The 19,374-nt window shown below is 35.8% G+C and overlaps 1 protein-coding gene across 2 annotated transcripts in view; it reads left to right on the top strand.

Annotated features, from left to right (window-relative positions):
* LOC101162456 (neuronal acetylcholine receptor subunit alpha-7) overlaps positions 1-19,374 on the top strand; it is a 32,983-nt gene that overhangs the window by 1,599 nt on the left and 12,010 nt on the right. The window contains exons 2-4 of one of the 2 annotated variants that reach the window (XM_011480074.4): positions 11,851-11,990; positions 16,774-16,818; positions 18,052-18,161. In XM_011480074.4, the coding sequence (XP_011478376.1) occupies positions 11,851-11,990; positions 16,774-16,818; positions 18,052-18,161 (295 nt within the window). The remainder of the gene's footprint in view (positions 1-11,850; positions 11,991-16,773; positions 16,819-18,051; positions 18,162-19,374) is intronic. The other variant, XM_078954101.1, reaches the window with a different exon arrangement.

The following is a 19,374-nucleotide window of genomic DNA, read 5'->3' as shown; positions in this document are numbered from 1 at the left end:
CTGAAGCTCTGAAGCTGCTCATGGATAGGTGATCTGGGATTGACCAACAATTTATTTAGCACTTTGATTGAGCCAATTGAAAAAAGTGGGGTTAAGCATCTCCCACAAGGACACAAGGGCTATCAAACCTGGGATCTGAACGCCTGACCAGCTGATTGTTGCATGATTGCTCATCCTAGTGAGTTACACACACACCTAGTACCATAATCAATGCATATTGCAGTCCAGACCACTGCAATCACTTTTCTTGAATGAGGAATAAACATTTAATGAGGAATTAAATATTTGCTAAATTCAGAAATGTTTTCTTTTTTTATTTATTTGTTGTTGTACCTCTTAGGATTCTGTCACAGCGTTGTACCGGTTGAGTTAGGATTCAATAAAAACATTTTTTTTATAGATTCTGAGATAAATTTACTGGTGTTTTTTGGATTGTGGTTTAATAACTCAGCATGGACCAGTTGGCACATGTGGGCTTAAGCAGCATCTAATAATCTCTGGATTTTAATTGGAGTTCATTGTGAATTTCTGTGGTAGGGGGCAACCCCAAACCATAATCCTCCCACTACCATGCTTGAGTGTAAATATGCTCTATTAGCTGTTGAGTAAACTGGCTAAAATACCAGTAGTTGCATTTTTAGTGGCCTGGCTTATTAGTTTTTTTAGTTGCATTCATGTGGCTGCAACTTAGCTTTCTTAATACGAGGAAGCAGTAAAAGATTATTAACATAAGAAAAATTAAATGTTAGTTTCCTTTTATTTTAGTCCTTATACTTAGCTTATGTCAGTGAGACAATTAAATTTGCATAAAATATTTAAAAAATGTCCAAACTTTTTGTCCTATACATGTTTTTTCATAAAATCTGTAAGAGATTAATTTTGAATTTTGCAACACACATTCCAGAATACTGAAAGTCTAACAATTCCCATCTAATTTTCAGAGCAACATATCATCCCTCCATTTTATTTCAATTCTTTTTTGTTTATGTAAGCCTGTTAGTTTCCTGCTGAGTCGTCTATCGTTTTCTTTGCTTTCATACACATGTCCCCATACACTCACATTGTGAACGTCATGTAAAATGCATGTTGTATGTTTTTCTCAGCCACATTTCCATTTGCCTGTGAAAGGCAAAAGGGTTAAGTACGCTGCCGTCATTTTAACTTATCTAAAAAGTGTAATGTCATATTTGGATGCCTGAAAGCAACATATATTATAGTTATAAAACTTTAATATCCTGATTAGCCCCAGGGTTTCCTTTTAGCTGTGTTAGAATGTCATGTTAAAATGGGTGAGATGCAGCAGCCGTGCACTCAGTGTTGCCCCCAAGCACAGGTCCTACAGTTTGGATTAGGATTACACATTAAGCTCCCTTAGGACATATTGGTATAAATCTTTAGATTGTAAATCCTTTAAAAACTCCATTAAACATGAACACTTTTCCTGTAATCCCAGCACATTTACAAGGCTGGTAATGTGTTAATTGGTAAAAATATTTCTTGTCGTTTATTTTTAGAATCAGTTTTTTTTCTATAAAGTTGCACGAAAAGACATTTTAAGTCACGCATGATCAAATATTTTTCTTAATTTTAGTTCAAGATTTGTCAATTATTTCTCTACTCCAGTTTTTAAAAAGATGTTCTTGTCACCCTGTATCACAGGCATTCTGTCCTTCTACAGTTTGGAACAGCCCAATGTGTGAGTGTTACCTCAACAGACTGAAGCATAAAAAGTTAATTAAGTTTCAGTACTTTGTTTAACTTGCAGTCAGTATAAGAAATTTGAGCTTTGATGGTCTTCTTTTCTCCCTCGTCTAGTTCTCTTTTCATGCATCTCTTTCTTCAGTGTTCAGTTCATGTTTTTGAGCCTAATTAGCTCAGCTACTTTCTCTGACTCGCTTCTCAGTGTCTCCATCTGAATTTTAGTCAGCTCCTTACATCACCAGAACATCTGGGTTTTTCACTCCTGACCTCCCTCAATTGGCTCAATCCCTTTCCAAGTGGCTGATAGTGAAATAATGAGATGTGGGTCAAAAGCCACGGTAGATGTGACCTCAATTTAGACTGCTGCACACTGAATACTTTCCCCAATAACCAGGTGACTAACTTCTAGAGAAAGTTGTCTTTGTTTTGTGCACCCTTCTGATTGTACCCCGTAATCATCGATGCATCAATTTTCTGTACTATTTATTTAAAAAGCAGGTGTGCTTTAAGCTTATTTAATGAAGATGTTGGTTTGACGAGAGTAAAGAAGCCTGCCAATACCTAAAAAAATGTAATAAACTGTCTGCAAGTGTACTACTGTTTTATCAAGAAAAAAAAATGTTACATTGGATTGTTCCCTGTCGTTCTTTTACTAGTCAAAAAGTAAATGGACTTTGTGGCGGTTAATCTGAAGTGATTTTGCCGAAGAATGTAAGCCAATAAACCCCCCTTTAACTAAATCTAAGAGTACAGCTTTAGGGTCTTGCCAACAAGATTGATGAGATGTGTTTTATTTCTTTAATTGTGTGATTTGCCACAATTTTAAGATGGAGAAAATATAATTTAGAATGATGATAAATAAACACAACAACATAGTTGGTCAAAAAAGTAGATTTCTATTTTGAAGCAACAAACCTTTAGAAGGTCAAACCTAAATCAAGCAGAAGATGACGGATGGATGGCCACAAATCAATAAATCAATAAATGTGCAGTATTTAGAAGGTGTGTATTTTTACATGAGAATCAATTGTTTGTCCAGCAGTTATCATTTGATGGACCAAATTCCCCCAGTTCCTGGTATGACATGTGTGCAGGGGTTGCATGGAATATTGTGATAACAATCTCTGTCAGCCACCAGCTGTAATCAAGTACTTGATCAGAGGGCAGCACTGATCGCAACAGCATCAAAGTGTAAACCGTAAAGAAGAAACTTACAGAAACCGCTCTGTATTATCTGATCAATGGAGTAAAATTATAAATCTATCTGATCATACTTGACCTTGTTTCTCACAGAGCTGGAACAGATATGGACATTTGTAGAAATTTTAAACATATTCTCCTGGGAAAGACCAGAGCTCCGTCTGGATTGACTGCACCATGACAATCCTTTGCTGTCCCCTGGAGCTGCTTGAGAATAGATCAAATAATTTTCACCTGCACAGAGATGAACCTAATCATAGAATCTCATGCGGTCTGCCTCGGGTTCTGTAAAAATGCAAGATAGCCACACCAGCACTGACATCTGTGGTGCTCACAAATGATCATGATAAAGTCCAGAATCTCTCACGTGTTCAGAAGTCATACTGCACTTTCTCTACATATGAGTCTAAATTTCACAGTTATTGTACATTTTCAGATGGAGACAATACACATGGTGTCAAAAAATCAGTAAACATTGAATTGAAAATAATATTTTTAATTCAATGCTCCACAACTACGCAACGCATTTAACAAGAATAGAAAAATACATACAGCATAATGTGTACGATGTAATACTATAGACCCAAAAGTTTGTTTTTTAACTCTGAAAGCATTGATCAGATGCACATCATCAGTTTTGCAACGGCAAGACATTTGTCCTCATACACAGAACACTTCTGCACACTTGGTGCATATCAGCTTCACAGCAAATAAGCATGAAATATCATTGCAGTTAAGGAAAAAACAAAAAAATTGACTTAGAGCTTCGAAGTTTTGCTTTATTTACACCTTTAACATCTAAGACCTTGGCCCCACTGACATAGAAATAGACACTCATAACAATTAAGCTGTTGCTGTACAATCCACCCTCATGTTGCCAACATTTGATTTTGTGTTACATTTTATTGATTTATCTATTTACGTTTCACACCTATTTCATATTTGCATTAAAAAGGCTTCAGATGTGAAGCATTTTTCATGCTGTCATCTCTGCAGGTCTACAGGGAGTGGTGTCTGTCAGTGGTGTCTTTGCAGCAGCAGTATCGCTCTAAACCAAACCCTTTACATACCTCTGTCTCCTTCTGGGATCAGAGACCTCTCCATTTCTTATACAAAGCATAGATTTTTGTTGTTGTTGTTTTTGTTTTTGATTTCTGACATTTTCAAAGCATGGTGAATGAAATCACAATCTGCACTTATCTGCAATATTTTAGGAACACATTATAACTGAAAAATTATCTTCCTGAGGTCATGCTGGGCCTCCTTTCATTTGAGTGAAACACAATACCGGTAATTTGAACTTAATGAATTTTATTTCAACTTTGTTATTAAGATTTTATGATTAGGATTTAATCTATAAAGGAATTTCCAATGAAAGTGAGATTAGTGTTCTGTTTACAGTGATTCAAAACATGTAATGTTTATTCTGTGCGTGTCTGATTTAGAGCAACTCAGAGTTGAGCTGAGTGCTTCAGGGGTACAAACACACTGTGAGGTACAATGTGGTGATTTAGCCCTCTGCCTAAAATAGCCTTCCTGTCTTTTTGTTTGGGTTTATGTCTAAATTGTGTGGTGTTAGAGAAAGAGAGAGGGACAAAGACTCCCCAAGGTGTTTGTGTGCAGCCTGGTGAGCATCCCTTGGACGTCTCATCTGAAGTCTTTGACCCATGAAAATATTTAAATATGCTGGAATTGCTCAGACATAGGAAATTCTCATTTCTGTAAGTGCCACTCCAAAACTTTATCAATATTTATATGACCTTTTTGATGAGACTCTTTATTAGGTGCCTTTTCTTGGAGATTAAATGTTGACCCAGTAGATTCAGTAGAAATGTTAATTCCAATGTCTTTGCTTGATAAGATCTTCCACTACAAACAATACCAACAACTGAAAGACCCAGTCCAATTAAAAGCATGTTTTTGGTGTTTTTCACATGTTCTTTTTGCATTTTTCTCATAATGGAGCACATATGTAAAGAAAATTAAGATTAAATTTCAATTTCTGAGTATTTCTTTATTCCAATGATGGTAAATAACGAGCAGACAAAATTAATATTGGAAAAAGATTGCAATTATGTACAACCTACAATCAACAAGCCTTAAGCTCCCTGCTACATTTCCTTCTGTTACATCAGACAAATAGACCCATAATGTCTTTGTTTTCAACGTCTGAGCTGGTATCTGGATCTAAACTGTATGGCTGGATAGCCCCAATATTGCTCGCCATTTTTGTTGCACCAGTAATAGGTTGGGGTTGTGAGGGGCTGTATGCTAGCAGAAGAGCATGTAGACAAAGGGATGATGGGATATCAGAAGACCGTTACTTTCGCGGCAACAGTATCGCCCACAACTCGGCATCGCATTTCTAATGGACTACTGCCGCTCTGCAAAGAAAATATAGTCAGTTTTTACGGGAAAAATGTAATGGGACATGAAGACATGGGAAGATTGGAAAGTATACAAAATGCTAAGAAGAGGCAGGGAATCTGAAAATGTTTTTTACTTTACTTAATGCAGCAAGCTGATTAAGGCCAGAGTTTGCTCCCATCGATCTATTTATCCATCATTCCGTCAGCAATAGTTAGGGGTCCTGTCGACATAACGTCATGATTTCCCCATGCAGTTATGCCTTTACATCTTTGCGTTACATTATGTTGATTCCTCATTTTAAAGCAGCTTTTAACACTCTACATTTGCCATGCTTCCTCCATTCCTCATTAGCTTCATTACCTGGTTTGAGCCCATTGTGTTATTTCGCTCAAATCTGCTTCTCTGCCAGTTTGTTGTTGGTCCCCCTTTATGGTCCTTTTCATTACAAGGTTTCAGCCGTATGTTTCCGACTACATTTCTGTTCCTGGAAGAAGAGGAATCCAGCATATCTGTGCCTGGACTTGGATTTTTGTCCCACCAGACCTGTGATTTTCTGACCTGTGTATTGGACCAAAGCTGTTGGACTTGGACCACTCCTTTGGATTTTCCTCTCATGTTTATCACCATCGTTTTACCCCCTGGATTAATCACTCACTCTTCGTCTTCAAATATATATTGTGTTATCATCTATTGTTTAAATACCATCATGTTAGGAAAATTAGCCCACTGGTGTCATACTGTAAAAAACTGACTTTTACTCAGGTAGAACTTTTTAGTGGTGTCATCATCTATATATCTATATATCTCCATTTTGAGTGTGGGCTCAGCAGAAGTGTGTGGGTTATGGAGCTGTGAGTATGAAATACATTTGTGACCTTTCTCACCGAGACAGGTGTAGCTATTGTACTTCATTTTCCTCCTCCAAGCATGACCTTTAGTAAAATTCTGATTTAGAGCACACACTGGGGTTTTGTCAACACTAGTCAGTGTTTGTTTTGAGACATTTTTCTTTTTCTCTGTCCATACAACACTAGATCTTCTTGGATCAAAATAATAATTTTAGAAATCCACTGGAGTACATTTTTACTTAAATGAAATAAAATAAGAAACATCCACATAAAATCTTTGAGTCTTCAAAATTGCTTTTCCCACTTACTTGAGCACAGGTGCCATCTCACCTTTGCACAAATAGTTTGCTTGACTGAATGAAGTTTTTCACATGTGTTTGTCTGAATGCATAAGTAAGCTTGTGTAAATGTTAGGATTTTACCCCCCCCCCACCCCCCCACAGCCCTCTCTTCTTCCCTTTTTTTTTCTGCCAACAAAAAACTGTTAAAAACATAGTTAATATGAATAAAGTTTAGCCTAAATTACAAAAGGGGTTTATCCAAATATACATCTGGTGTGTCAGAGGATTCATTACCCAGTATTTAAAAAGTGAAACATGTCCAACACAAGAAGCCTTCAGCACTCATCTGTTTGCTCAGCTGTTGGACAGGACTAGTTATAAAAGAAAGAAGAAAACTTAAAACAACATAAAGTCTAGTTATTCTGAAGAATAAAATTTGGTGACAACATGACCAGGATGACTAAGAACATTCCCAAACATAAAAAACAGAGTTGTAGCAATTGGGCATCATTTGTGTGTTTTATGCAAGACATGGATTATACTAAGAGAAGTTTGTTTGTATAATTCATAATGGTATTTCCAAATAAAAACGTTTGTAGATGTAGATTTTTTATTTCCAGTGTCGTAAATGTTTAAAATGTCTGGATTTCTAAGGGTAACAAATTTGTTCTCTTTAGATGAAGGTCTTTGTCCTGGAGTTACCTGAGAACTTAATGGTGCAAACAAGGACTTTTTCTTGTAGAGTTAAAATGTTTTGTTTCTCATCCTAGACTTTTTCAGTCTGGATTAAATTTGGTAAAGAGGAATTAAGGAGGATTATAGTAACAATGATATTTTTGGTGAGTCATTTAGGGCTTGTAATCCGTGTTGCATATGCATAGCCTGTCTAACAGCTGCGTGAAGTGGTCTGACTTTGCTGTAATGTCGGGACAGCATTGTTAATGGGAAAAGGATTATGACAGAGTCCACCATTTCTGCTCAAGGAGGCCTTTTAAATTGTTACCATAAATTGCTTCCTTCACTCTCCCTTAAAAATAATGAGTCATTTCTGTCAGAAATGTGTCCATTCTAACTGTAAAATAAGTTTCTTGTTTTCTAAGGTGGAGAACCCCCTGTGATGAGTAAAACCTCATGTCTAGTGGTTGTTTGGTTATTCCATTATGAAGTTCTGCACAAGCTAGGTTTTCCTAGTTTTCCCCTCAGAGTAGGGGTATGTTGGTATGTATATATATATATATGTATATATGTATATATATGTATATATATATATATATATATATATGTATATATACATATATATATATATATATATATATATATATATATATATATATATATATATATATATATGTATATGTATATGTATATATATATATATGTATATATATATATATATATATATATGTATATATATGTATATGTATATATATGTATATATATGTATATGTATATATGTGTATATGTATATGTATATATATGTATATATATGTATATGTATATGTATATATGTGTATATGTATATATATGTATATGTATATATATATGTATATGTATATATATATGTATATATATATATATATATATATGTATGTATATATATATATGTATGTATATATATATGTGTATATATATATATATATCTATATCTATATATATATATATATATATATATATGTATATATATATATATATGTATATATATCTATATGTATATAGATATATAGATATATATATATATGTATATATATATATATATATATATATATATATATATATATATATATATATATATATATATATATATATATATATATATATATATATGTATACAGTCTGTTTTCTTTTTTCTTAAAAAAGCATTTCATTTTGTATCTCCACGGTTACACCAGACAACAGGTAATGAATGTAGTGTGATTTTGCACAAGCTGCAGAGAAAAATTTGTTGGAATGTTCACAAATCTTCAAGTTGTTTTTATCCCTTCTACTGGGAGCTATTGTTTATGGCTTTCAAAGTATTTTTTAAAGATCAGTATCAGTTTCATTAGTGGGATGATTAAAAAAATCTTTATTTAACACCATCCAAATTGAAATTGGAACTCTGGTTGATTTCTTTTGATTGCATAATTCCCACTGAATGCAGTTTTATGAGATAAGCGCTAACAGAGGCTGCTTTCATTCGTCTTCTTTTATTGGTTTATGATCTGTTGGATGTTAGTTCATATTAGACAGTAATAAAACGCAAGAGAAAAACAAAAGCAAAGAGGGTTAGCAGGATAGTGGTAAGATGAGAATATATCTGAGAGTTTGTATGCTTATTCAGTTTTTATAAAGAATGCATGACAAGAGCTATTACTTTGATAATCTGTAGAATCCGCAGGAAAAAACAAATTTTAGAACATTTCGTTGGAACAACAAATAACCCTTTAATCTAGTTAAATAACAAGTACTTACGGTGCTATTTCCATTATTACTGTGTATGTGGAGAGTGTCAAAAGCAAGTTTTTAGCTTACATAAGGGATTTCTGTTTTCTTTGGCACCTAAAATGAGTTTGCAGTGCTGAGCATCATAGCACCTCTATAACTGATCAGTTTTGCCATAACTCAGCTCACTACAGAGTTAATGGGCCATTCAGCACCACGCAAGACCAAAGCATGTGCAGGGATTTCTGAGCCCTGCTTCTCTGAATGTCTATATTTTTTTGTATGAATGAACTTAAAAACAGTAAAAAAAAATCATAAAAAACAATTATAGTCTTTTAAGTGGACTGGTAATTATCTGTTAGCAAAAGGTTAGTTAGGCAGTTATGTAAGTCAAATAGTAAGTCATACCTTTAATTTACAGTTTCTGTTTGCAAAAGATGGAAAGCATGTCTAAGTTTTAACAATGAATAATTGAAATTGAATTAGTCCTTACTAACTAGGCTCGGGCATCTAGTCCGGATGCCTCCTGGACGCCTCCCTGGAGAGGTGTTCCGGGCATGTCCCACTGGGCGGAGGCCCCGGGGAAGACCCAGGACACGCTGGAGAGACTACGTCTCTCGGCTGGCGTGGGAACGTCTCGGGGTTCCCCCAGAGGAGCTGGAGAAAGTGGCTGGGGCGAGGGAAGTCTGGGCATCTCTGCTTAGACTGCTGCCCCTGCGACCCGGTCCCGGATAAGCGGAGGAAGATGGATGGATGGATGGATGGATAGTCTTAACTTACAGAAGGCTTAATCAAATCCGTGAATAGATTTTTCTTACGTTTTTTTGTTTTTTTGTTTTTTTGTTCTTTTGTTCAGGGGTTCAGGGGGGCAGAACTGTTTTCAACATGTTTTTTATGTGCATGAATTCCAAAATGTAAATGATTTTGGATGTAATTGTTAAAAAATAGATTAATATTTAAATGAATTGTAAATTAAACTTTATTAATGAATTCTTCAATTTGTTTATGCAGTCACAAAGTTAAAAACCCACTCCAGTAAATATCATGTTTTTTAAATGTTCTTATGGCCTTTTTCTTATGATGGAGGACATTTGTAAAGAAAATTAATCTTAAAATTGTATTTCGGAGTATTTCTTTATTCAAGTCGTTGTGAGCAGGAGCAGGCAAAAAAGGGCCGTTGGAAAAAGTTTGTAAGCTCATACAACAAGCCACAATGTATGCATCCACTTGTAGAAGACTAAATCCATGTATGTCTTTGTTTTTCTCGTCTGAGCTGCCATCCTGGCACTTTCTTTTGCACCGGTAATGTTAGCTTGGGGTTGTGAGATAGTGGGAGAGCACTTAAACGGATGAATGATAGGAAGTAGGGGCGGGCTTCCTCTTTGCCAGCAATATTGCCAAGTATTTAGAGACTACTACTGCTCTGCAGAAACTATGTCCTAGAAAAACACACAGCTTCTTAAAGTTTGGCTATAATGGCAAAATCGTAATTAAAAGGCGACTGGGAACACTTTTACAAGAGATCAAAAGATGATTGGAGTGGGGCATACAGGGAATTTGTATTAAAAATACAAACATTTCTTCTTGGTGACCTGAGCTATGACCTTTAATGTGTGAGCTAGCAATAATGTTTAAAGCTATTATACAACACCAAGCTGTCTTATGACTGGTTTGTAGTGACTTCATTGTACATACAGTATGAAGGAGCAAAACCTTTGGCTCCCACAGAATCATACATGATGCAGTGTTTAAACAAACTTCCTGTCAGGCGCACTGATTATTTTAAGACTGCTCCGACTCTGGCTGTTAAAATTGTATGAGACTTGTGGAATCTAAAAAACAAGCCGTTTAACCAGCAGTATCTAGAGACACTTCATTGGAAAGACCTTGAGCACAGATAAAACTTCCAACTTGACATAATTATCGGATTTTATAATTAATGGTTCATAGGGTGTATTCAGACTGGACACATGACGTCATCCTAAAAGCTACCTTGTTGTTTCCCTAACAGAATTCTCTAAGAAATAATCCCATAATAGCACAATGAGAAGACACACCAACTCATTGAAATGTGGTCGGATGAATACAGGCTCATTAAAACAACTTTTAACGTGACACACATTGGTTCTCACTGTTTTCCCCCCAATATATATGTCCTAAACACTTATCAGGGTACCTTCTTAGTCATCCTTTTGGCCAGGCACGTGCACTCATAAGCCCTAGGGGTGCTTGAGCACCTGCCCTTTTAGCCTCGTAATAAAACGTTCCCCACTGTTTTCTAGGTTTTTTTGTTCTTCTTTTTTTGTATTAACAATAATACATTTCTGTTAGAGATACCAGAAAAAATGTGGCTACAAAATCCCTCTGATATTCTATTGAACCTATTTTCTTGTAATATGGGGGTTCTGAGCTGCCACTTCTGTCTTTGCAACTTCGCTTGCCGCCGGAGAGAGTTAGGGTTAGTGGAGTTAGTGAGAGTTTGTGGTTTGATGCATGTTTGCATTAATGGGTGTCAAGAGGTTAACAGTGGCACAGAGAACAGTTGGCCTCCTAATGTGGAACGAACACAAAACTCAAAGGAAGTGTCAAAGGAGAGATAATGAGGTGAGAAAGAAATCAAACCAACAAATCATCCTCCTCCACCTTATTCTAAAGACTACAAAATCTCTGTGATGGTCTTGCCTCTCTCCGCTTTTTTGTTTGACACAGTCAGCAAATATTACTGCAGAAGTCAACATGAGTTCATCTACTCATTATTGTTCAAAACTTGTGGTCCACCTCTGGCGCTCAATGGCATGCTCTAAACAGTCTGTGTGACAGCGTGATTGAAAATCAGCCATATAACTTAAAATCGGGTTACAGGTGTGTGTCGACAAATGAAAGGATAAAAGCATGCACAAATATGACTGCTGTCTGCGAGCGTGAAATATATTCATTATATAATCTTTTTGTGCATGAAATGCAATAGTTGATGGACTGTATTAAAAGAGATATCCAAAAAAAAAAACTTTCTTGTTCCTTTTCTTCAGGATCTATGCAGGGAGAATATCAGAGGAAACTGTATAAGGAGCTGCTGGCAAACTACAATCGATTGGAGAGACCTGTTGTTAATGATTCAGCTGCCATCCTGGTGGAACTGGGCTTCACTTTACTGCAGATTATAGATGTGGTGAGGAAACTCTGTACATGTTCAACATTTAAATAGATATGTACCTTTTGTCCTGTTAAAGAATCAAAGTACAATTTTAATTTTTTAATTTTTATGAAAGCTTAGGACGGACATTTTTCTCTTGTCCTGGAATATACAAAATTACTGGTAATTAAAAGCAGATTAAGAAAATCTACACAGTTTACCAGGTAACGGCAGGCTATGGGAATACTGACCGGAAACACTGCATGTGTTTTCAGAAAAAAACACTTACAGTGAAAGTAGAAACATTTTTAAAAATAAATGAATAAATAAATCCATACTTACTGGTAATTTAATGTCTGTATTGGTGGTTGAGACTGGGAGAATCTTTAGACTAAATAACCCCTCCCCCTACAATGAAAATGTGCTCTTTATGCAATTTATTTAAATACAAAGACTTTTTCAAAAGCTGCTGCACTATTTATCTTTTAGGATTATACATCTTTAATGAGCTAAAAAAGACATTTATATTGTCTGTATACAAACCCAGGACTCACTGACAGACTGTTGATGTTGTTTTTTGTCATTCAGCTCATTCCAGGCTAGAATTAAGTGCAGTTTTTTTGAACAGGATGTTGGCCCAGAACACAGCTTGTATCCATGTCAGGGCTTTGTCTCACATGGGTCTGATGCTTTTTACGGTGTGTCTGCTTAACAGCTAGCATGTTTATGTGGCAAGTCTGAAAAGAGACATTTTTCAGCTGGTAAAGGCAGAGTTAGACAAAAATACACAAATTGTAATTTGACAGATATTGTCCAGCACAGAAATAGAAAAAAAACAAAGAAGTTTAATTCAAAACTACATCAAAACTTGAGGAATCATTAAATTTAGCAGTTTTTGAGTACCGCATTGCAGGTCTGTAACAAGTTCCAAAACAATGAATTAGTTGTGCTTTTTCGCCGTTTTTCTGTTTGTTTTTGTCTTTAAATTATTACATAGTTGCCCATTCCTGCAGGCAGGCAGGCCTGTTTTTAGTTGCTACACACTTCTTTCTCATCAGGCTTTACTCTGTGCAGACTGTCACAATGAATGGTCTTGATGATAACTGTGGTGAATTATTTTGGAAAATATGTTGCCTTAAAGAAGACCGATTTAAAGACTTTTTTCATTTTTGCTTGCATTTTGTAAGCATTATGTAAAAGAGCTGAAGGCACCAATAGCATGGAAGCGTTTCTGTAGCATAATAAAAAATAAAAGTCAAAACCAAAAATGCTTTTTCATTTTCAAAATGAAGCTGCAGTTTTTGACTCAAAATTAAAATGAAAAAGCAATCCACCAAAAGGCTTTTTCCTTCTCTTCCTCCACAATGCTTATACTGTCACTTAATTAAATGATAAAGAAAATGGTATTTGACATTTCATTTTCAAAAGGTTCTCTGGTAAATGTGTAGCAAAATTCCTTTAGAAATGTCTAATTTGACAATTAAAATGGATTAACAGAAATGCTTTGTCATTTTCAAAATGTAACTGCATCAAATGAATCAAAATTAAAATGAAAAATCAATACTTAAAAATACTTTTTCATTTCAACTTAAAAAACGCTTGTTCTGTCATAATTAAAATGAAAATGCAAAAAGGGGATGGTATTTTCATTTTCACATCCACCCTGCGAATAGTGTCGCATAATTCAATTCGACTTAGCATTTCGTGAGGGGAGGCGGGGCGATGACGTCAGTGCTATCTCCGTGTGTCCGGCTGCTAAGAGAAACAGACATGTCTAGGAGCAGTGCGGACAGGCTTGTAGCCTTGTGTTAGCGGCAGATGAGAGGGCTTTGTGATGGATGTGCAATCCTGATGATTGTACACAGCTTCTCAGGACTACGTAGCACCATTTCCGCGTTCGTCGAAACTTTCCCAGGAACTAGCTTCGTCTTCGGACCAACAGCCGCCTTCGCATAGCGGAGCGCGAATCAAGCACGATCCGAAGCTCCAGATCGTCGAAGGCAGAAGTCCTGCTACGCAGATCTGAGAAACTAAACTATCATATGAATTTGTGTTTGCAGTGGTGTCCAGAACAAAATAAAGGATGATGTAATTCCCACATATTTACATCCAAAATACTCATTGCCCGTTCAGAGTTTTAGGTACCTCCACGGCTAATGTTTTTAGCACATATTAGCCTCATGCTGGCCGTCTTTCGGGTCCTTGCACCGATGAAAAAAAGCACTGACCGCATGGATTTAAGAAATTGTGAGCCAGCGGCCCCTTAATAATAATCATGTCAGTAATAAAATCACATTTAGAAGATGGTCTCCTGCAACTTCCCGCTGAGTGCGTGTTGGTGCAACCAGCAAACGTTTCGCATGTCGAAATCTGCTATAGCTGTTGATGGGGCTCCAGCTGTTCTCGAACAGCAAAATCAGCTGCCTGATCTGTTTTTCCAATGCTACGTACACACTGGGGTTGTGTGCAGTGTTCAAGAACGGACTGAATGCGGGTGTTGAACAGGCTGTTAGCATGTAGTGTTCACACAGGTTTGTCGCTACCCGATACTAACCCATGTCTTCACAGTTGGAAGAGGTTGGGTACGAAATGTCTAAGCAGCGCTTTAGGCTTTTCTTTCACAGCTCTATTCCGATATGAAAGACTTTTTGTCATACAATTCCGCCCGGACACAAACCCCATTATTAATTTATCCTCTGTGATCGATTATCAAATGGTTGGCACTTCCTGCATATACTTTTATTTGAAGAAATGAGTCTTTTTCTGATTAAGATTTGTTAAATGTTAGTATTTTACTACAAAAAAAGTTTTGGTTTGAAAAAAAGCTTTATTTTTTTTGTCAAGAAAAGCCTGTATATATTTTTACCTTAAGCCTTAAGGTGAAAATTATTTTGGGACAAAAAGAAAATTTACTGTCCCCCTTTTTGACAGAGAAATTGCTTTGGCGTCTTACTTTGGAAATGCACCAAAGTGCTCCCTCATCCAAAAACAAAAAGACTTTCCCAGTTACATCAGCCTGATTGACTGCGACTCATTTCAGCCTCATTTGGGTGTCCTGTCCATCCTGATGCTGCAGTTGAAGGTTTTTTGGAACGACCTTCATGGATCTCCGCAAAGTTGACTCTACTTGATGAACAAATGAGCACAAGGAAAATATTTTGAAATTAGACAGCAAAAAATGTGAGTTAGGAGCTCCCCTGTTATAAAAGTAAATTTTCATAAAACATATTGATGTTCTGAGGCATATTATTGAGCCCACAACCTGATGCCTCAGCACAAATGGCTAACAGTCTGGCTTAACTGTCCAATAAAAAGGCAGAAAAGTGCCTTTTATGTTTTATACTTTTCAATATGTGTGCAGGAATTCAGATGGACCCTCTTTTTTCATTCATATGTAACAAGTAATGATTTTTTACAATCACAGTTTTGACTTGGTAACAAAACATGAAAATAGCCTAACACATCTACTAATTGTTTAAGTTGCTTTCGGAGATTTTAATGTTGTTGATAAAAAAAAATACTAAAAAGTACGGTATATATGAATAGACATGTAGAATAAGAGAGTAACTAAGATGATTAAGATTTTCATTATTTGGTGTATTGTTTAAGAAATTGCAATAATATAAAATAAAGTTTTTTCTTTTACTATGAAAAAATCAAACTTTACCTAATCAGTAATTTCAATTTTTTAATGAAAATACCTAAAGAAACAAGTTTAAGTATCAAGTTCATAAATCAAATGACCAGTTTTGACAATTTTTTTTTAATAGTTTAAACCTACCATCTCACTTTAAAACTCAACCTTCCCTCATAGGGATAAAACTAGGGTGTATGTGCTCCATCAAAATCTTCAGTGGAATTTCTTTATTCATAACTAACACTCACAAAATGTCAATAAATACTTTTTGTCGCACAAACCACAATGCACATCATTTATGAATGCCACACCAAAGCTTCCAAAATGTATTTTATTCAATTCGAACTTTCAGAAACGGGTCCTCGGTGGATGTGCCAAGTCTTTGCTCCATTTTATTAAAAGTTTAAGCGGCACAGCAACAGGAATTTGCTTTTAACGACTTAAAAGTGATGCTCATTTCATCCCTGGGTATTCAACTTAACATGACTTACTGTGGGAATAAATGCAACATAAAATATTTATTCTAAGTTCAATTTAGAAAGGAAATATTTCTTGTCAGACTCTGTATTATCAGTTTGTTGCATCTGAGAGCTTCTGAAAAACACGGACTGTTCAGGAGTTTTGAAAATTCCTTCATAGAATGGTATGTACTCTGCTGAGGGATTAGGCAGCATTCACAGCCAATATTTTCAGCTTTGAATTTTTTTCTGGGTCATCTGTCTCCCTATTAGAAATGTTTAGATAGTGAGAAAAAAAACACTTAATAAAACTGAAGATTGAAAGAAATAAAGATGACAGTAAACAGTGTGGTAGTTTTACTTTTTTTGCTGAGAAAACATTGAAGCAATGACCCAACGGTACACATTTACAAGTGTTGTAAAATTTTTACAAATGACCTCAGTGATAGATGCTGCGTTGACATAGAGGTCCCACAAATGCCTTTATTTACACTCAAAAGTCAGAAGTAGCTCTAATTTGGTAGATTTGATTTGATAAATTTGATCAGATTTGGTAAAGCTGCTTCACCAAATCTGCTTTGTTGGTCTTTAGAAATGCAAACAGCTGCACTGACTTGCTGATGACAAAGGCAGTTTCCTCTTTATCAAAAATGAATTGGTTTGGTTGACTTCTCTGATCTCTAAGAAAACCTCTCCTCTTTTTTTGTCACGTGTGTCTTTGCAGGATGAAAAGAACCAAGTGTTGATAACAAATGCCTGGCTGCAGCTGGTGAGTTTTTTTTAGGGGGACACCTATTATACCAACAATACGTATTTATACTCATTTTTTGACATGATTATTTGTAAGGGTTGTGACTGCACTTCCCAAACAACGAGGGACAAGCAATACATTTATATTATTTTAATGTAAATTACAGACTTTAGTTGATTGCAGTACGTATTTAATGTTCCCACCAAAGGAATTGCCTGTGCTTTTCCACATTTTTCATCTGAAATCATCAGCAGAGGCCAAACAGCTGCAGAGATGGAAGAGGGATGGGAGCATTTTGATGAAGCAATATGCTTGATAGTTGATGCCTCAAAAACTTCATTTTCATCAAAATCAAAAGATGTATCCTAAAACAGGACATTCTTTGAAAAATGCTTTTAAAAAATACACTTCTTCTGGTCAAAGATAGCAATGATTGACAAATCTTTTTTTTTAGGTTTTATACATTCAACCTGAAGGAGGGTAGCAAGTCTGAGAAACGTAAACCCTCAGTATAAAACAATATTTTTTTTAAAATAATTGCTAAAGCATTTTGTAGTAACTGAGCTTTGGCTTAAAGCCAATGTCAATGATTACATAGCATAAATGTGAGAGTATGCTGGCTGTATGAGTTGTGCATTAAAAAAATCTATAAACTTGACAATCAGATTAATTGTAGCAACAATTTAATGTCAATTTAAAAAAAAATCTCATTTGCAATTGGGACTTACCGGTAGGCTTATTTCGTCACCATAACCAACATCACATTTACAGAGAAACTTCATAAAACCAAATGAAAATTTTAAGTGAACACACAGATTTAACGCTTCGCACCAAATTTGATTTTAACTCAGCAATGTCCGACAGGAACTCAGCTAGTGCTTTTAAGAGCTTGATCACGAAAAGCTTTTAATAAATCAGAGAGTAGCAGCATCTGTGGAATGCTCTAGAGATTGTCATTTTTATTTAATTAAAGCTTTAAAGGACAGTGGATTTAGGCAAAAGAGCTTAAAAAAAAGGTAAAATATCATCAGTAACATGTTTTTGGCTTTTTTCAATGCTAATTTACTTGTCATTTTAATCAAAATCATGCATCATACTAAAGCTATTTGCCTAAGAACAAAACAGACAAAAGAAATGGCATAGCTCTGCATAAAACAGAAAGTTATTTTGCAGAGAAGTAGATGTTCTGTATTCATTTAATAAGATGAATGATCTAAGAGGCCATCATCCAGTTTCTTCTCTGTGTTTCAGCACTGGACCGATATCTACCTGACCTGGAATCCAGAAAACTACCCAGGTGTTCAGAACCTACGTTTCCCATCAGACCAAGTTTGGACGCCCGACATCCTCCTGTACAACAGGTCAGAACTGCCTTTTCAGACTCATTATTCCGAAAGCATCATCAATATTTTAGTCATCTTTTTCTGCTGTAATATTAATTTTTTTCTAGTTTCAATAAAACAGAAGTGTAATATTTTATGTATGTCATTATTTTCACAGTATTCTTTTTCTGATCTTTTAAAGCCAACAATGTATCAGGAACGCTGTTAACTCAAAGTTGTAAACAGTCACACACACAAACCCCAATGATTCCAACAAAATGTTCAACACATTATTTATTAAAATTAAAACAAAGTGTATAAAAAGAAGTTTATGTTATAGATAGTGCTAGGTTACTGCATTTTAAAATTCAGGCCATGTTTGTTCTCTTCTTCCAACTTTGATTAGAGGTCAGTCACAGATCCAGATGAAAGCACTGCATCACATATATATGGTCAAGCGACAGATGGATGTTTTGAAACTGAATAAAAAGCTTTCCTCATGAACCGATCAATGTTTACATCGACCTTAAAGATTTTATTGTGACAGAAAAAAAAAAATCCTTGCACGCTTCTCTACATGCATGTATTTCCCTCACAAGCACACACCCTAAACACACACTCTTACATGCAAATCAAATGGAATATGTAAAAAAAAACAAAGGCTGACGAGTATTAACCCAAATTTTAAAAGCTCAGCTCTCAGACCTGCCAGGATTACCCATCATAATCTCTGAGCCCTCGCCCATCACTTTTCCCCATCTATGCCTTTTACTGTCAGTTTCCACTCACCTCCCTTCCCTCCCACCATCATCCAGCCCTACCATCCCTGTTTTCATCACACTCTATTTTTGTCTCTCGGCACATCTTTTCATATCACCACCCTTCTAATTCCCTTGATTGTCGCCAGTCTGACGCAGGGCCACAATCACACACCCATACACACTCACATTCACAATTTAGAGTAAACAAGTAACCCATGAAGCATTTTTTGTCCCTGTTCCCCCCTGCTAGAACCACGGCCTTCTTGCTGTGAAGCAAGCGTTCTAACTACTGTGCCACCGTGCAGCCCAACCTTAAATAATGTGCTAGCGTTTATTTGTCTTGTACTTCAATTCTTTAATTCCTGGGAATAAAGACGTACCTTTGAAATTTCATTTCCTAAAGCAGCTCTCCTCTACAGTATTGCTGCCTGTTCCACTTTTCACAAAAGATTCATGCACAATAAGTCGCTCTGCCCATACAATCACAATGT

The sequence above is a fragment of the Oryzias latipes genome, chromosome 10 (assembly GCF_053564925.1).
Source record: "Oryzias latipes strain Hd-rR chromosome 10, Olatipes_Hd-rR_3.1".
Lineage (NCBI taxonomy): Eukaryota > Metazoa > Chordata > Actinopteri > Beloniformes > Adrianichthyidae > Oryzias > Oryzias latipes.
Note: the sequence above shows the minus strand (reverse complement) of the source record. Positions and strands in the feature narration are given on the sequence as shown.